At 41.5% G+C, this 15,436-nt stretch overlaps 1 protein-coding gene across 1 annotated transcript in view; it reads right to left on the minus strand.

Moving 5' to 3' along the window:
• Positions 1-1,202: 1,202 nt before the first annotated feature.
• The window catches only part of LATS2 (large tumor suppressor kinase 2), a 48,480-nt gene continuing 34,246 nt past the window's right edge, over positions 1,203-15,436 (minus strand). The window contains exons 3-8 of the mRNA XM_042867499.1: positions 14,127-14,259; positions 9,879-11,416; positions 6,651-7,233; positions 5,899-6,081; positions 4,489-4,595; positions 1,203-3,800 (exon numbers count right to left, since the gene is read on the minus strand). Coding sequence (XP_042723433.1) covers positions 3,306-3,800; positions 4,489-4,595; positions 5,899-6,081; positions 6,651-7,233; positions 9,879-11,416; positions 14,127-14,259 — 3,039 coding nt within the window. The 3' untranslated portion in view covers positions 1,203-3,305. The remainder of the gene's footprint in view (positions 3,801-4,488; positions 4,596-5,898; positions 6,082-6,650; positions 7,234-9,878; positions 11,417-14,126; positions 14,260-15,436) is intronic.

Consider the following 15,436-nt stretch of genomic DNA (forward strand, 5'->3'; position numbering starts at 1 on the left):
AACATTTTTACACATTTTTTTGTGTTTTAACGGTTGCTATTCCTACATTATCTATTCCTGAGATTATTTCCTGTGGGAAAGATTTAATACTTTTAATTCTAATAATATTTTTAGTAGCAGTTGCTATTTTCTGCCAAAGATTCTGTATTTTGGGATGGAATCGAATTATATGCTCTAAATGTCTCTTCCCATAGCAATTTCCTTAGGAAAACTTTTAGAGCAGTTAATTCATACCTCATAAGCTACAGGGAAGAGAAGAGAATTTTCTGAAGTCTATGAGACCGATTTTCCACTCAGCTCCAGGCGATGGCCCCACTTCTTGCATGGCTAATCCTGTTCTTACGTTTCCATTTGAAAACCAAATGCTTTTTTCCCTCATTTAGTTTAAGTTATTCAGGCTAGGTGGTAACTTCTTAGCTTGTGACTTCTGCAGGTAGTTCTTTCTCCCTGAACCAGGAATAATATGCTTACCAAGAGCTGCTGCTGTTTCCTGGCCCCAGAGAACACAGAGATGAGAGGCTGCAGAAGCCCTTTTTCCTTTTAAAACGAGAGGTTTGCTGTTTTGTTTTTTTTTTTAAATCAAATAAATGGAAGTGACACAACTGAAAACGTTTTTGCAGGAAGTTCAACGAGAATGCCTGGAGCCAGTCCTAATGTGTGCTGCATAGCTACCTGGCCACGTGCCTTCACACTTACTTCAGTTTTCCCCTGAGGTGGATGAGAAGGTGTGAGCCTTCTGGAGATGGTGCCTGATCAGCTGAAAGGATGTAACTTCCAGTTCAGCTCTTCACTGGGTGACGTGGCAGTAGTTGTTCCTTGCAGTACAGACGCTGAACAAGCAGTCTATCAGGTATGGAATCACCACTTCTTTTTGGTCTTGTTTTGCTTAATTGCAAAGATTCTGCACTTGAAGGTGAGTTACTTACCTCTAAGAGCAGGAAGGAAGCACACCTCCAAATGGCTGCTCCAAAGAAGTGCTGCTGTGAAAGTGACAGCGTTGAATTCCATGCCATACACTTTGTTGTATCAAAATTGCCTTAATGTGCCCAGAAATCCTACACCAAATGCTACAAAGAGGTGAGATTTGGATCTTGTGCTTGTAGCTCAAACCCATCACTAACATTACAAAACAGACCCTTTAAAAATTCCACTTTAAAATAGGCAGAAATGATCCTTTTCAAGAACACATAATGCAGCTTAGATTTTGATTCAGATTTTTAATAAATTGTGCCAGTAGAAGCTTTCAAAGGCAATGATATATCAATAAATAACAGTTAAACTGAGTTCCTGAGAAAGAACCTACCACATGAAAGAATGTCAAATAGATGTAAATAACAAAACATGGCATTACTATATAAAAAAGCAGTAATACTGAACCTTACATGAACTGTCACAACACAAGCACTGCATACCTCAGAACATTCCTTTCATACAAATGTAAACAAATACACAATCATTTTTGTTTAGTTTAGGCTGATGAATTTATATGATGTTGCTTAGATATCTAAACACTGGATAGGATAGGATATGCTAAAACATTAAGGAATAATATGTGGACCAATATATGGAAAAAAAAACGAAGTTCCAGATTAGAGAAAAAAAAAAAAAGAAGCAAAAAGACATAAAGGAGTGTTTTCCTCACATGTTACGATGTCAATCATTTTAAATAGGACTGTTACACTCATCTGAATTAAGGATTTTTTCTGTGTGTTTACTTACTTATACATAATATATGCAAATGCGTATGGCTTAATTACTTTAGTATTCTGATATCATCTCAAATAATTCTCACTTATACATATAAGAAAAATGCATATTTTAACATAGTTAAGATTGATATTTCAAAGTAAGTCTACAATCCGACAGAAACAAAGGACTGTTGTGCTCCACCACAGCAACGTTCTCTAGAGACAAGAGGGCAGAACGACCTGTCAGCAACAGCAGCACCGCCGGCTGCGGGGCCCGAAACACCGCGATCCTGCAGCCACACACAGACGGCACGTGAGAGATGCGCAGGCTGGAAAAGCCGCGTCCCTGCACGAACTCAGGGTCTCTGCTACAGGAGCACAGCTTGACCCCTTCTGTTCTGAGGACACCGAGCTCCATGCTGGCACTGGTGCTCTGCGTTACGGACAGCACTAAGCAAGGAAGGCTGTGCTGCACGCTGTGTGAAGGGGTCAGAGCCGGCCTGCTGCCACCAATCTGCCCCCTGCCAACAGTCGTGCTATCGATCCTTCGTGGGGCAGTGTGTGTGCCCACGACAGATGCTTACTCCAGTGATCCGCTGCGTCAGACCACAAAATGACAATTCGGTTCTAAACGTTGCCATCTGTTTTACAGAATTAGTACTGGATACAGTCGTAAGAAGAAACCATCCACACGATGCATTATCAACACACGGTTTAAAACGGTCTGATTTCAGACCCTCAGAAAAAACGGATCCACAGGACCTGCCTGTGAATGGCAAGAAAAGGCCATTTCAAATAGAAAAACACTGCTCATGCAACATTCTTCACACGCTAGACAATGAAATCACACCCAAATAGTCGCCTGCTCACACTTTCTATTACATTCCAACAAGCAGAAGGAAATCAAGCAGCTTTAAGGTTACGTCACAATTTTGAAATGTGGAAAATACATATAATAAACAAAAATCGTGGTGCGAGTATAATGGTGTCAGTAAATTAAGAAAATTAGAGAGCTGACTTTTTTGTTTGGGTTTTTTTTCTTTTTTTTTTTTCTTCTTTTTTTCCTTTCTTACATTATTGCACAGAGACCTTTCATCACACGCTCTTCAGCTTTACGCGTTTTCCTAAATGTGAAATAAGTGCTATGGATAAAATAAAAATGTAGAAAAGAAGAACAGCAGCATGATTTGTCAAAGTTAATCCCTATAATTTAGTAGGAAAAAAAACACCCTGCTATAAACAAAATATAAGTGCTCTTTATTCATTTAAAAAATAATGCTGACAGATGCAGAAATCTGTAAATTTATCTGAGTAGGGGGGTGCTGACCTCAAATAACAACAGGCCTAGAAATGATAGACTTCTGGCCTTGCAGATTTTGGTGAAGACCAGGACTTCAAGTGTAATCATCAACAAAGTTATTTACAGTAAAACTGACCTGAACTTCCAAGAGTGCCGTTTTTAGGACCTGGCCTTGCAAGTTTCTGACTCCCCAGGATGACTTCAGCTTCATCTGATGTTAGACATGAACAAGCACTGCAGGATCAGCTCCCAAAGGATCAGTTAAAGGCCCAACTGGATTTGAGATTAGTCTTACCTGGAGTACTCTATACAATAATTTACACATATACAGGTTGACAAGCTCCAGTCTGATCCACCATGTCTTTGTCCTCTACGCTGGATTTCTCAGACTGGCCAACTTCCATCCCGGAAGGTTTGGGATACCTGAATGGATAGCCGTTGTCATCGAAGAACCTTCGGAAAGTGAACTCATAGAAGGCATGCTCGGTGTGCTTGCTGTTGGAAGAAGCCAATGGATCCCACGTCCTGGTGCTGTCACCACTCGCATCGTTCCAAGGGCTTTCCTCTTCAACTGGATCGAAATTTGAAGTGTCCATTGGATGGCTGATCTTTGGAACATAGGGAGCAGGCTGCCTACGGATATCGGCAGAGAAGTCCATAGAGTGAAAGAAAGAATGGGCCTTAATATCATCTGCTCCATTTCTTCCAAGCCTGTCCTCAGCTGCACAGCACAACTTTGTGATGAGATCCGTTGCTTCAGGGCTTAGCTTGATCTGTGAGGGGATGTGCAGTGTGCTTTCCCAATTTATCACCTGAAGAGAGAATGGTATTAAACATCTAATCCTAGAAGCAGAAACCTTCTGATCCTTTTGTCAAGACTAACTGTAGAAAAGCATACACGAAACTAGTCCACTCACATCCTGTTCGATTATTTTAGAGGTTCAAGAACCCAATGATTAAATAGCATCAGCTATTAAAATATTTCTTAAACAAATCAAGAAATGTCAGAGAACAAATAGAAGAAGCAATTACATTTAAAAAAAAAGACAATTAGTTCATGGAATGATTTCCATGACGTTGCTTCATTCAGTCTCCAAATTGTAGGAAATTGGTTATGAGATATATTCATTCTAATAAAAACTACTGACTGCTTAACTTTGAAATTCTCACATTGCCATCTGACATTATAATTATTCTATCAGCTTACTCAAATCTGATATGCACCCTAAATAATTGACATGGATGAGCCTGTGCTCCAGAAACCAAAATTATGCAGAAAAGGTTCATAAAACCAGCAACTATCTATGCAACTGGACAAGTCAGTTCTGGTTTGACAATCAGCATCTTCACTGATTGCAAAAGGTTTTGTCCCTGCATAGAACTATTTAAAATCAAGCTTTCATAACAATGGCTCTTTTCTCCAATACAAGAGGGGATGTGTCTGTGGTGGAGAAAAGATGGAAAAGGTTAAAATTTTGCTACCACAGGAATTCCACTTACCTTCAGTTGGGTTTCTGTGGGTGTAGGAGCCAGAAAAGGAGGCTGTCCCACTAACATCTCAAAGAGGATCACACCAACACTCCACCAGTCACAGAGCTGGGTGTATCCTGAAAGGCAAGTCAAAAGGTTGTCCTCCACCAGTCACTATACAGCACTGTACAGAGCTACTATTTCCTCTTGCAATTGAAGATCAAAACTGCAACACAGACTTTTACTTTGCCTCAAACAAGTGACCCAAAACCAAAGGACTCCTGATCCAACTTCATCATAAAATGCTTCTTCTTGCTGATATAAATTCTAGTGTTGTCAGTAAAGATCTCATACTGTTGTCTGGGAAGCATTCTCAATATATTTAATTCTCAACAACAGTAAGTGGGGAAACCACATAATTAGGAAGAATGAGCTATTTTTTGTGTTTGGTTTTTTTTTTTTTCTTCAAGACCCATCCAACAGTTCTACCACTTCACAGCATAAGATGGCCCTCAAAGGACTCAGTGACCTACTTAATGACCAATGTCCCCCTCCAGGTTCAGTGGAGCTGACATTAGGGTTTTAGAAGCTGCTGAAAGACAAAGCCAGACTAGAGATAAAGATGACTTTGAGCAAGTTCTAAGCAGAGGAACAAGTTAAATCACTTAATTGTTCAGACAAACGAAGTAAGACACAGCTTTGAGATCTTCAAAAGGAATGGAGGACTTGAACCCTGCATTCAATGAATTCTGTTATTAGAATTCTGTATTCTGTAGAATCTAACCTGAAATCTCTAGAAATGAAAAAGTGTAGAGATAAGCCTCAAGGTCAGGGTTGCAGACAACTCTGAACATCTAATCTGCTTACTACAGTGAACATGTCTGTTTGTCATGGATAGTCACAGAGTATTGTTTACATTCCACAAGCACAGCTTTTAGGTGTAGTATGTCCAGGGTAACTTGGGTAAGATTTTATTTTGTTTCCTCAGGATTCTGACTGGGAATCTGAAGAATATGTATCCACAAGTTTTTATCAGCTATACTGCAGTGATCCATCTCAACAGGTGATTCTAAACAATCAGATGGCTACTTGCTGCTATTTGTAAACTCACTAGTGGTCACGGTCTATGAGTACAGATAACTGGCTTTAAACTTGAGAAACACCACTGCCAATGACATCTGACATGTTCATCAAAGGCCTCAGAGTGAAGAGATATGGAGACAGACAAAGCGCAATCACCTTTAATGTCAGCATTGTGAAGCTAATCAGCAGAGCATGCACAGAAATCTGTTCTCCTTAATCTGAGCGTCTATGGACTTCAGAATGACAAACTTCCAAAGCAGCAAATTAAGGAGGAAAAAAGAAAAAAAGAAAAAAAAAAGAAGAGTATTTCACAATATTGATGATTATTTAAACAGGAGATAAATAGACATTATCTACCTTTACGAAGCAGGACTTCAGGAGCAATGTAATTAGGGGTTCCGACTAATGAGTGGGCTAGACATCTCTGATGTTGCTTCTTAGCTCTTTGTTCCAATGTCTTCAGCCTATCTCCACATCTACAATTGGACACATCATCCCAAAGATCACTGGGCTCCATGCTGTCCTGTCTGATGTGACTCCCTTTCAAGTGGGAGAGAAAATTTACAGTTACAGACATAAAACACAACATGCAAAGAGAAAAGCATTTATCCAGATTTAGTTTGCCATCTTCTAACATCACTGAAGAACAGCACCTGAACTCTAAATCCAAGGCAATGTCTTCTGCCTTCTTTCCAATTGGTTTTCCATAAGCAGCAGAATGTCTCTGTCTCCACACAGGGAAGCATGCTCCCATACAGGAGACAGAGAATATATTTAGATAAACTGTACCAATTGTTCGTGACCTTTTTGCTGACATATTCCAGTTCTCCTCGATGGCGTGCACAAGAGGTACCTGGATTAGTTTAAATCTGGGATTAAATTCTTTCACTACCAACAGAGACCCTCCAAACAAATATGAACTGAAAAACTGCTGCCACTGCAGCATCCAGCCAAATTACTGTCAGGGATTTGGAAAGTATTGGAAACAAAAGACTAGATACAGACAGACAGAATGAGTAAGACAAACTCATCATAATTTCCTGACATTTCTGCCAAGAGGTAACTTTGTTTCAAGATAAGAAGTGCAAATAAAGGCTAGGCACACTAACCTTTCTGGTAGTATTTTGAATTGTGAGTCCACCTGAATCCCGTACACAGTCCGAAGTCGGTCAGTTTGATATGCCCATCGAGGTCTATCAGAATGTTGTCAGGCTTGATGTCTCTATGAATAAAACCCATTTTGTGTACGCTCTCAATAGCCAAAGTGAGCTCTGCAATATAAAATCTAGCAAGACGCTCTGGAAAGACCTCCATCCGAATCAGCAGACTCATCATATCCCCACCAGGGATGTAGTCCATTACAAAGTACAAGTTCTCTTTATCTTGGAAGGAATAATAGAGTTTAACCACCCACTCGTTGTCTGCCTCAGCAAGAATGTCCCTTTCTGCTTTGACATGAGCCACCTGGTTCCGGTTCAGTACATCCTTCTTACGCAGAGTTTTCATGGCATACAGGGCATGAGTATCCACTTTGCAGGCCAGGCATACTTCTCCAAAGGCACCAATGCCCAGTGTCTTGATCTTCACAAACATAGACTTGTCCATTTTGGCCCTTTTAAGCCTGTTGTAGTTGGACTCCTTCTGGTAGAGAATTTTCCTCATTTGTTCCTGTTCTGCTTCGCAAAGGCCTGCCTTTATAAGGGAAAGCAAACCACGACAGCTAGTAAGATTATATTCATAGCAATAGAACAATAAACTAGCATTCCCAGAAAACATTTCTCAGAAAAAGTAATCTAGAACTAGATAAGATATTGAAAACAGTCAGCCTCTGGTCTGTCAAGGTGTTTCATTTGCCATACCTTGCTACCTGAATCTAAGATTGCTACGTGTTTCTCATTCTCCTGAACTACAAGGTATTGGGCAATACTGTCAGGGGAACAGAACAGAACAGATCTGATCACAGGATTTGGTTTTTAACTCTCAGCTGTGCACTTCACCAATACACTCCACTACGTGTATGCACAGTGCAGCACAACTTAAACTGAGATGCAGAAGCCCATTGGTTCATTAATAACTCCCCAGAGCAATTCACATGAAACCTTCCTACCTAGCACTTGTCTTTTTCATAGCAATTAAGAAGCTATTTTTGACAAAGTATCTGGGGAATCCTCTTTCTTCAAAACCATTTTTCTTCCTCTGTCATACAGAGCCTCCGCTCTCACACTTGGCAGATCCCTATCTTCCAAAATATACGCATATAACCCTCAGCTCTGGCCTCCTCCCAGACACTGAAGCCAAGATCCAGGTCCTATTTCTCTTTTAAGGGTAATTTTTCCCTTTGAACCTGCACAGTAACAAAGCTGGCTTGTCCAGGCACCATCTGTCCCCACAGAGTCTTAAGGTAATTAAAAGTATTTTTACATGTAATTTCACATGGCTGAAGGTGAACATCTCCCGGAAAAGCAGAGAAGTACCCAGCTGGACTCTCCTCAGGCTTCAAGATAGAGCCTGCACAATTTTGCCTTCAGTGCTTGTCTGAGAACACTGGCAGCCTTCACCAGCAGAAGCCCCTGGGCTGACTTCCAGGATCCTCTGAGAATTCCCTCTCCACAGCAGACCCCTTCCTTTTGAATAACCCGGATCTTGAACTAAGTGAAGCATTCTGAGAGGAAGATTAGTGAGTGATGGGAAGAGGCAATGAGGGATGGAGATGAAGCTGACTGAGGAGCAGGCTAAAGATCCAAGTATTCACCCACAAGGCTGCTGCTTTGACTGATTTTTTCCATTTCACACCTGCAGTCGAGCTGGACTACACAGCAAATCCCCACAGCTTAAAAACGAAATCCATATGAATAAAGGATGAAGGAGGTAAAAAAAACCTCACAGAATAGGTAGGGTACCTCAATCCATAATAAAAGAAGCATTTATTGTTTTAATGCAAAACAATTAGTGTGTTGTATTCTTGGTTAATTCTGGAATAATGTGATATTCAGATGGCCATAATCTCTTGAGTTTGTGGTGTGTTATTCCAGCCAGAGATGAGGTTGCTAGGGGAAGGAGCTGTTTTTGTTTATAGTTATCTCTGAGTTACAAAGTGAACAAAGGCTGAAGGGCCAGAACACAACTGATGCTGTTAGTTTCTTATTTCTTTAGAGACTGCTCCCCAGCTATCTCAACCTCAGGAAAATATTCACTAAATCCAAGCAGTGCAACACAACCTATAGTTGCACTGAGGACAAACTATGAACTGTCACTACAATACTGACCTTTTAAGAGATTTTTAGAAGCATTAAATGTAAAAAAAAACACCGGATTTTCTTGAGCAGAATCACAGAATTGCGGGGGTTGGAAGGGACCTCAAGAGACCACTGAGGCCAACCCCCCTGCTAAAGCAGGCTCCCTGCAATAGGTGCACAAGTAAGCATCCAGACAGGTCTTGAATATCTCCATTGAAGGAGGGCAGTGTGAGTATCAAATTAATTGACTCTAGACAGTTCTAGGGAAGATCAGGTAAGTTATTATCCATCATGCATTAATAACAACTTTTCTTAGAGTTTATCCTTAAATACAAAAGTAGACTAGTCATATTCTAGCTAATCACGCCTGAAGGGAAGAAAATCAAAAACTTTTCCACATGTAAAAATTAAAAACAGAACTGCCTGAGCAATCATCAGAACTTGGCAGCTTGCTTCAGAAAGCCCTGTCCGTGAGTCAGTTTAGTTTGAGTGCTACTATGAGATGTGAATGAAGCTCTCAAAGTGCACCTCACCGAGACCTGCCTCTAGAACAAGCTCCAGCAAAATTCCCAAGATCATTTCAGCTGGCCAAGAGATGATTACTTGCATGGTATTATTACTAACGTATGTTCAAGAGACAACTTTCAGTCAGGTATTATATATTCAGGGGAAAATACAGCATAGTAAACCCATAGCCAAGTTAAACTGTGGCTCTGGTGAATAAGCAGTCACTATCATGGAACAGGCAGGAAGAACTGGAGCAAAGAGAAAACCTTTCTCAGATTTTTTCAAGGGCTGTGAAGTATTGTCAGTGTTACCATGGTCTCAAACCTGGCTGAGTCCTCTCCTGTGCGAGCTTAACACTTTCCTACTAGGAGTGTATCTGCTTTATTTTCTTGTGAGGACAGACTACTTCTCTCAGCTTTTTCAAACAGTCTCCCTGATCTGCACCCAGGCCTCAAGTGAAAACAGTCCGGAACAAGGAGTGTTGAATATCTATTATCACTCCCCAGAGAACTCTCCTTTATACATTTTTTGAGTGATTTAAAATAGTAATAATTAATTGACCCTATTTATTATATATATATATATAAAAATTACTTTAGCCATTTCTTGCTCCAATTGTAATCTTCTGTTAATTTTCTGCTGGTAGGTCTTTATGACATTTTCTACATGTTGCTCCATGTAGAACTTGAAAGCAAATGGTGAGTAGCTCTTTATTCGGGATTCTCTCTTTTCCTCATCTTTGCCATTTTTTCGCACAGGCACTGGAGATGTCTGGATCTGCTTTTTATCCTTGCTTGGTTTTTCAGCTTTAGTGTTCTTGCTGTTTTTGTCGTTTCTCTCACTGTTCTCCTCAGCCTTATTGCACGTCGCACTGGGGACTACACGGAGAGTCTGCTCCACACCCATGCATAAGCAATTGATATCGAACTGCTCGGAGCTGCCAGGAATTAACAAATGCTTGGGATACGGTGGTGGTGGACACCGCAGCTCCTGGTTACCATAATCCACATCTAATTGATAGGCGTTGGCCGCTCCAACAGCTGGAACGTGCTGTTCAATGATCTCTAGGCCATCCACGGCCGGCGCCTGGGCAGGTAACCAACCAGGATGGGAAGGTCCCACTGCAGTCTGAGGCTCGGGTCTCATCACTCGCATGCTCTTCACTGGCTGGAGAATATGAGCAGATGTGACCGCTGTGATTGTATTTGGAGATGTAATTGAAGGATCGGGTTTTCCTGGAGGAACCTGTCTCATAGACACGGTCACTTGTGGTTGTTGCTGATGGTTGTTAAAGGAGTTTGTTCTGCTTGGCACCGAGGCATCAGGTCTGAAGGACACGTGTTGCCGTGGAGATGATTCCATTCCTGGGTTTTGTAAAGAATCTCGCCGTGAAGGCGCTGCTGCCTGCCACTGCTGAACTTGAGGATTATTCATGTCATAGAGGTCCATGTTCAGACTATTTCTAGATGGAGTTAATAGATTTTGTGGTGGGCTGTCTGCAAAATCATTACCAAACGCTGGACCTCTGGATATCACGTGCATTTGATGGGAGGGAGGACTTGTCTGTTTGTGATGAGAATGTGACATATACAGGCTTGCCGGTGCCTGCTGAAATGCATGACTGGTGTTATTTTGAACAACTGCCCCTTTATTTGGGAGATTGGCATAACCTCCCTCCTGCTGCATCTTGTTTTGAAAGGATGGACTCCTCTGAACACCATATCCCATGGGCTCCCCCTGCACCATCATGTGCTGCCTACTGTAATGCTGGCTGTTGGAACCATGGGAGGCCTGCAGCTGCAAGGCTGGGCTGCTGTGATTAGACACGGGATAATTAATCACAGAAGACTCAATATTTGCAGGGTATGTTTTCTGCTGATGGCTTGTTGGAGTGCTGTGAGTGCCTACGCCAGAGGGTCGCTGTACAGGCGCATTCATAGCGGCAGACTGTGAAGCAGAGATTAAATAGTCCATGTATGGCCGTGGAACTTCAGTTAGCATATTTGCACCTTCTGCTGCAAAGCCTGTCCCTTCATAGGCTGCATTACTGATCTGATGGTAGGATGGAAAAGATTCACTCGATCCTTCGAAGCTTGGCCTGCGAGTTACGTTATTTGGCACAATACCCTTTCCTTTATAAAAAGAACACAGAAAAACATTAGGAAACAATTCAGGTGAAGCAATTACTTTGCATTACTCATCCACCTATCCATACACATGCACACAGCCTAGGGATTATGTGTTACAAAAAAAACCCTACCTCCCAAAACCTAAATTAAGCACTCTCAACAATCAAAGTGATAGGTGCCAAGTATTACCACCAATAACAAGCTACTGGCTCACAACACTGATCATGCCAGGAATCATCAGGGAGTTCTACTAAATAATCAGAATAGAAGCACAAATTCCTTTACTGTGAAGTCATCAGATTATACTTCAGCCCGGTTTTTAAAGCTGGACCAGCTTTTACATTGCTGGTCATTGCCCACAGACAGGAGGAAGCTACAGAGCAGAGGGGTATGTGCAGCACAAACAGGGACAAAAGCTCCCTGAAGCACTGTCAGTACAACTTGAAATCCACATTGCTTTAAGCTACCAGGTAATCAGCCCGCTTCCTTCTCTACAGTGAGCTCATTGCTCATGCTGGGGATCTGTTTGCATCTCTCTGTTCCACAATGCTCCTCAAACATCCTTGTTTTCTACTCCATTTACAACAAAGGTGTAACGCAGCTTATCCTATCTTCTTTCCAATGTGTCGGGCAAAGAACGTCCCCTTAAATCATTCATTTTCCTGCTGTTCAGTGTGTCAACATGCTAATCTCAGCTTGAAGGACTGCAGAGACAAAATGCCAGCATTCCTGTGCTGGAAGTGTTAATAGCACTTTTCACCAGTTCTCTCATCCATGGACAAACTGTGGGTGCAGAAAAAGAGAGATACTCTGAGCTGGCTTTTTGTTCCCGCTCTGGCTCTTTAGCTTTCAGAAACTGTAGGACTTGGCCCATGTATGCTTGAACAATTTCCTTTTAAAATCTTGATTTCAAAAGGTCTGCAAGTGCAGTTGCACTGCATTAAGTCCAACAGGCTGGACTGCTGGATTGCAAGCTTATTTGCCTTACAGCATATCTCAGCTGGGCCAGGTGCAGCGCCCTTATGCACTGCTGTGAACTCCTCACCTGCATACACACAAACTCACAAGAACATGCAGAACATTAAGCAAGGCCTATGCATCATTTCTGCACACTGAAGAGGCTGTGCCCATACCAAATGACACATCATAAACAATGCAATGTTTTGAAATTAAATGAAGTTGGACAAATTATCAACGTTCTTTCAAGTGTCATCTATTATCAGCAGCAGTTTTTCCTGCGATAACATAAGGGCACACTTCCAAGGCTGTACTTACAGCTACTCCCTGGAAGCTGATCTGCCAGAACACAATGAGATGCACTGATAAGGCTGTGGCAATCCAAATAATCCTAAGAAGTGGCTGCTCTGGGCTGGATGTGGGAGGCAGCTACATGACCCTTTTGTCATCTCTGTCATCAGGAATCACTTGCAGCCTCAGGGACAAACTGACTTTGTTTTCTCATAGGCCACTGAGGAAAGCAGCAACAACTGTCCTCTTATGGGACATATTCTTCAACTGCATAAAGAGTCTTGCTAATGTAAGGAGAGGTATGAACTCCACCTCCAAAATTTGTATAAGTCTGTTCTGGTCTGTCTAAGGAATATTTGGAACTGTAAAGATACCAAATATACTAGTTGCTGCTGATTTTTTTCCCCCTGCACATTCCCAGCCAAAAAGGTTACAACCATCTCTTGCCTGTGAAGTGTTCTAAGTGTATTCTGTAAGATTCATTAACTGTACTCAGGGCATCAACTCTTTTAATATATAGTCTCTGTCCAAAAGAAACATCTTTTAATTTTTAAGTCTTGATGGTATGCTAAAACTCATTAGCTCTATTAAAGTAGAACTAAAATGAGTAATGTGAAAAATCTACTTCCATATACCAATACAAGAAATTCAGAACTGTGAGTTTTACATTCCTGAATTGCAAATGGAAAGTTCCCAGGTAGCATTACATGCTCCCCAGTCATCTGCAGAGACCTGTGCTATCCTAGCACAAACAGTGCAACATCAAACAGATCAGTATGGTTCTGTTGCACCGTAAGCAAGCAAACATTATTTGCATGATATTTAAGTTTTGCTTTCTATGTACCTAAAAGTAAAGGGAGATCTGCTCAAAAGGTGAAGGACTCAAAACATCTGCATGTATTAGAACGTTAAGAAAGCAAAACCAACAACGGAGTCATTAAAGCTTTTTTCCTGGAAAGACTTTTTAACCCTTTTAGAAGAGATGTATGTTATTTTTGACGTTTGCTGGTCAGGCACACGCAGGGCCCAAATCCTCTCACTTAGTTTATATGGGACAGAGCTGAAGCAGACTAGCAGGGATGAGTGAAAAGCTACCCTAGCCTGAGCTATTTCTGCAGTCTACTCATAAGGATGCCGACATGAATGACTTCCTGGGAAGTGAGATTCACAGCTCCACAGCCATTATCTACGTGCAAGCTTTTACCCCGTGGCAGACTCAAGATGATTGAGATGACTTGCACTGAAGGACAGACAGCTTCGTGTTTAGGAAGGAGCAGTAGGAATGTGCATGCAGATGGCTGCTGCGAAGCAGGTGAGCTATGCTCACCTTGCAGCCCAGCTGTGCATAACCACCATCTGCAAGACTACTGTTGGACACAGCCTTTCTCCTTCTTAACAGCAACAGGTTTACTCAAAACCTAGTTTATTGCAAGAAAGAACAGTTTGAAGAAAACTTCGTGCTTACCTGGTGAGGTCTGCTTAATTACACGTACTATCTGCTCATTTCTAGGATCCAAGTAGCCCATCTTACTGATGTATTCCAGAGCTGCTTCAATACTTCTGCTACCTGTCTGCTTCAGCGCCCGCACGGCCATTTCCTGTGTAAAGCAAATACAAACTGAATCACTCCAAGACAAAGCCCAAGCATTTTACTGCAAGCTAGAAAGCAGTCTTAAACTTACAGAAACTTTTTGTAATTTACACCTGGTAACAGCTGTCTGAAGCCAAATGGACTCACATTTTGAAAACACTTGCTTACCCTGTACAATTTAAAAATTAAAAGAACCCACCAATTTCAACCTACCCAAGTTCTAGATCTGGAAAAGTCAGCACAGTTTGACTTAGTGTGAGACAGAAGGAAATACTTGGCTTTTGGTAGTTGAAAGCACGTCTCTCTAACGCGCCAGCATCTCTCTACACAGCGAGTGCAATTCTGAACTTCCCCAAACACCACAAGAGTTAAGTAGGCAGGGACTGATCTATACTGGGCAAATCCTGGCCCCACTGGAGGCAATGGTCTTTGCAGTACTGCTCACTATCTATGTGGTAAAATACTAGCACATTAAGCTGTATTTCACATTATTGGCCTTTCTAACTGCATTTCAGTGGGCACACATTACTTTCAGTCTGAAAAATTAGTATGGGTGCCAGGCATAAAAATGAAACTGCACAGAAGTAAATACTCCAGTTGAACAACTCCATCATAATCACTGTTAGTGTCCCTTGCTCTACAGCCAGGAAACCACTCTCCCGGAGTTTGTTTATACACTTACTTATGGCTCAGGTATATACAAAAGATTTCAACAGTGACTCTCCTCTGACTGCAAAGTAAAATTTGCAAATCCTCACATAGCTGCAAGGTATTTTCTGAAATGATGGAGAAAGTGAAATCCAGCATGAATTCATAGCATTGAACTTCAGCCATCAAAAAGTCAGATTAACTGTCTAAAGTAGTTGCCGAGAACTTCCAGGTACTTCCATAATTACTTCCAGAAAGCAATTCATAAGACAGAAACAACAGGAGATAAACTCATCTTTGGCGACAGACGATTAGAAGACCAATTTGAACCAGATAGTTAGCTCTTAGATAGCAGAATTTGCATGAAATAAATGTTATTGTCAAGGAATTGTCAGCAGAGCTCGCTACCTTGCCACCCTATTGCCATTTTAGGGGGCTTGTCTTCTTTAGTATCTTTATTGATGACCTGGATGAAGGGACTGAGTGAACCCTCCGTATGTTTGCAGATGACACCAAGTTGGCAGGAAGTGTTGATC

This window comes from Lagopus leucura, unplaced genomic scaffold, assembly GCF_019238085.1.
Source record: "Lagopus leucura isolate 7727_CA_CO unplaced genomic scaffold, USGS_WTPT01 Super-Scaffold_100001, whole genome shotgun sequence".
In the NCBI taxonomy this organism is placed as follows: domain Eukaryota; kingdom Metazoa; phylum Chordata; class Aves; order Galliformes; family Phasianidae; genus Lagopus; species Lagopus leucura.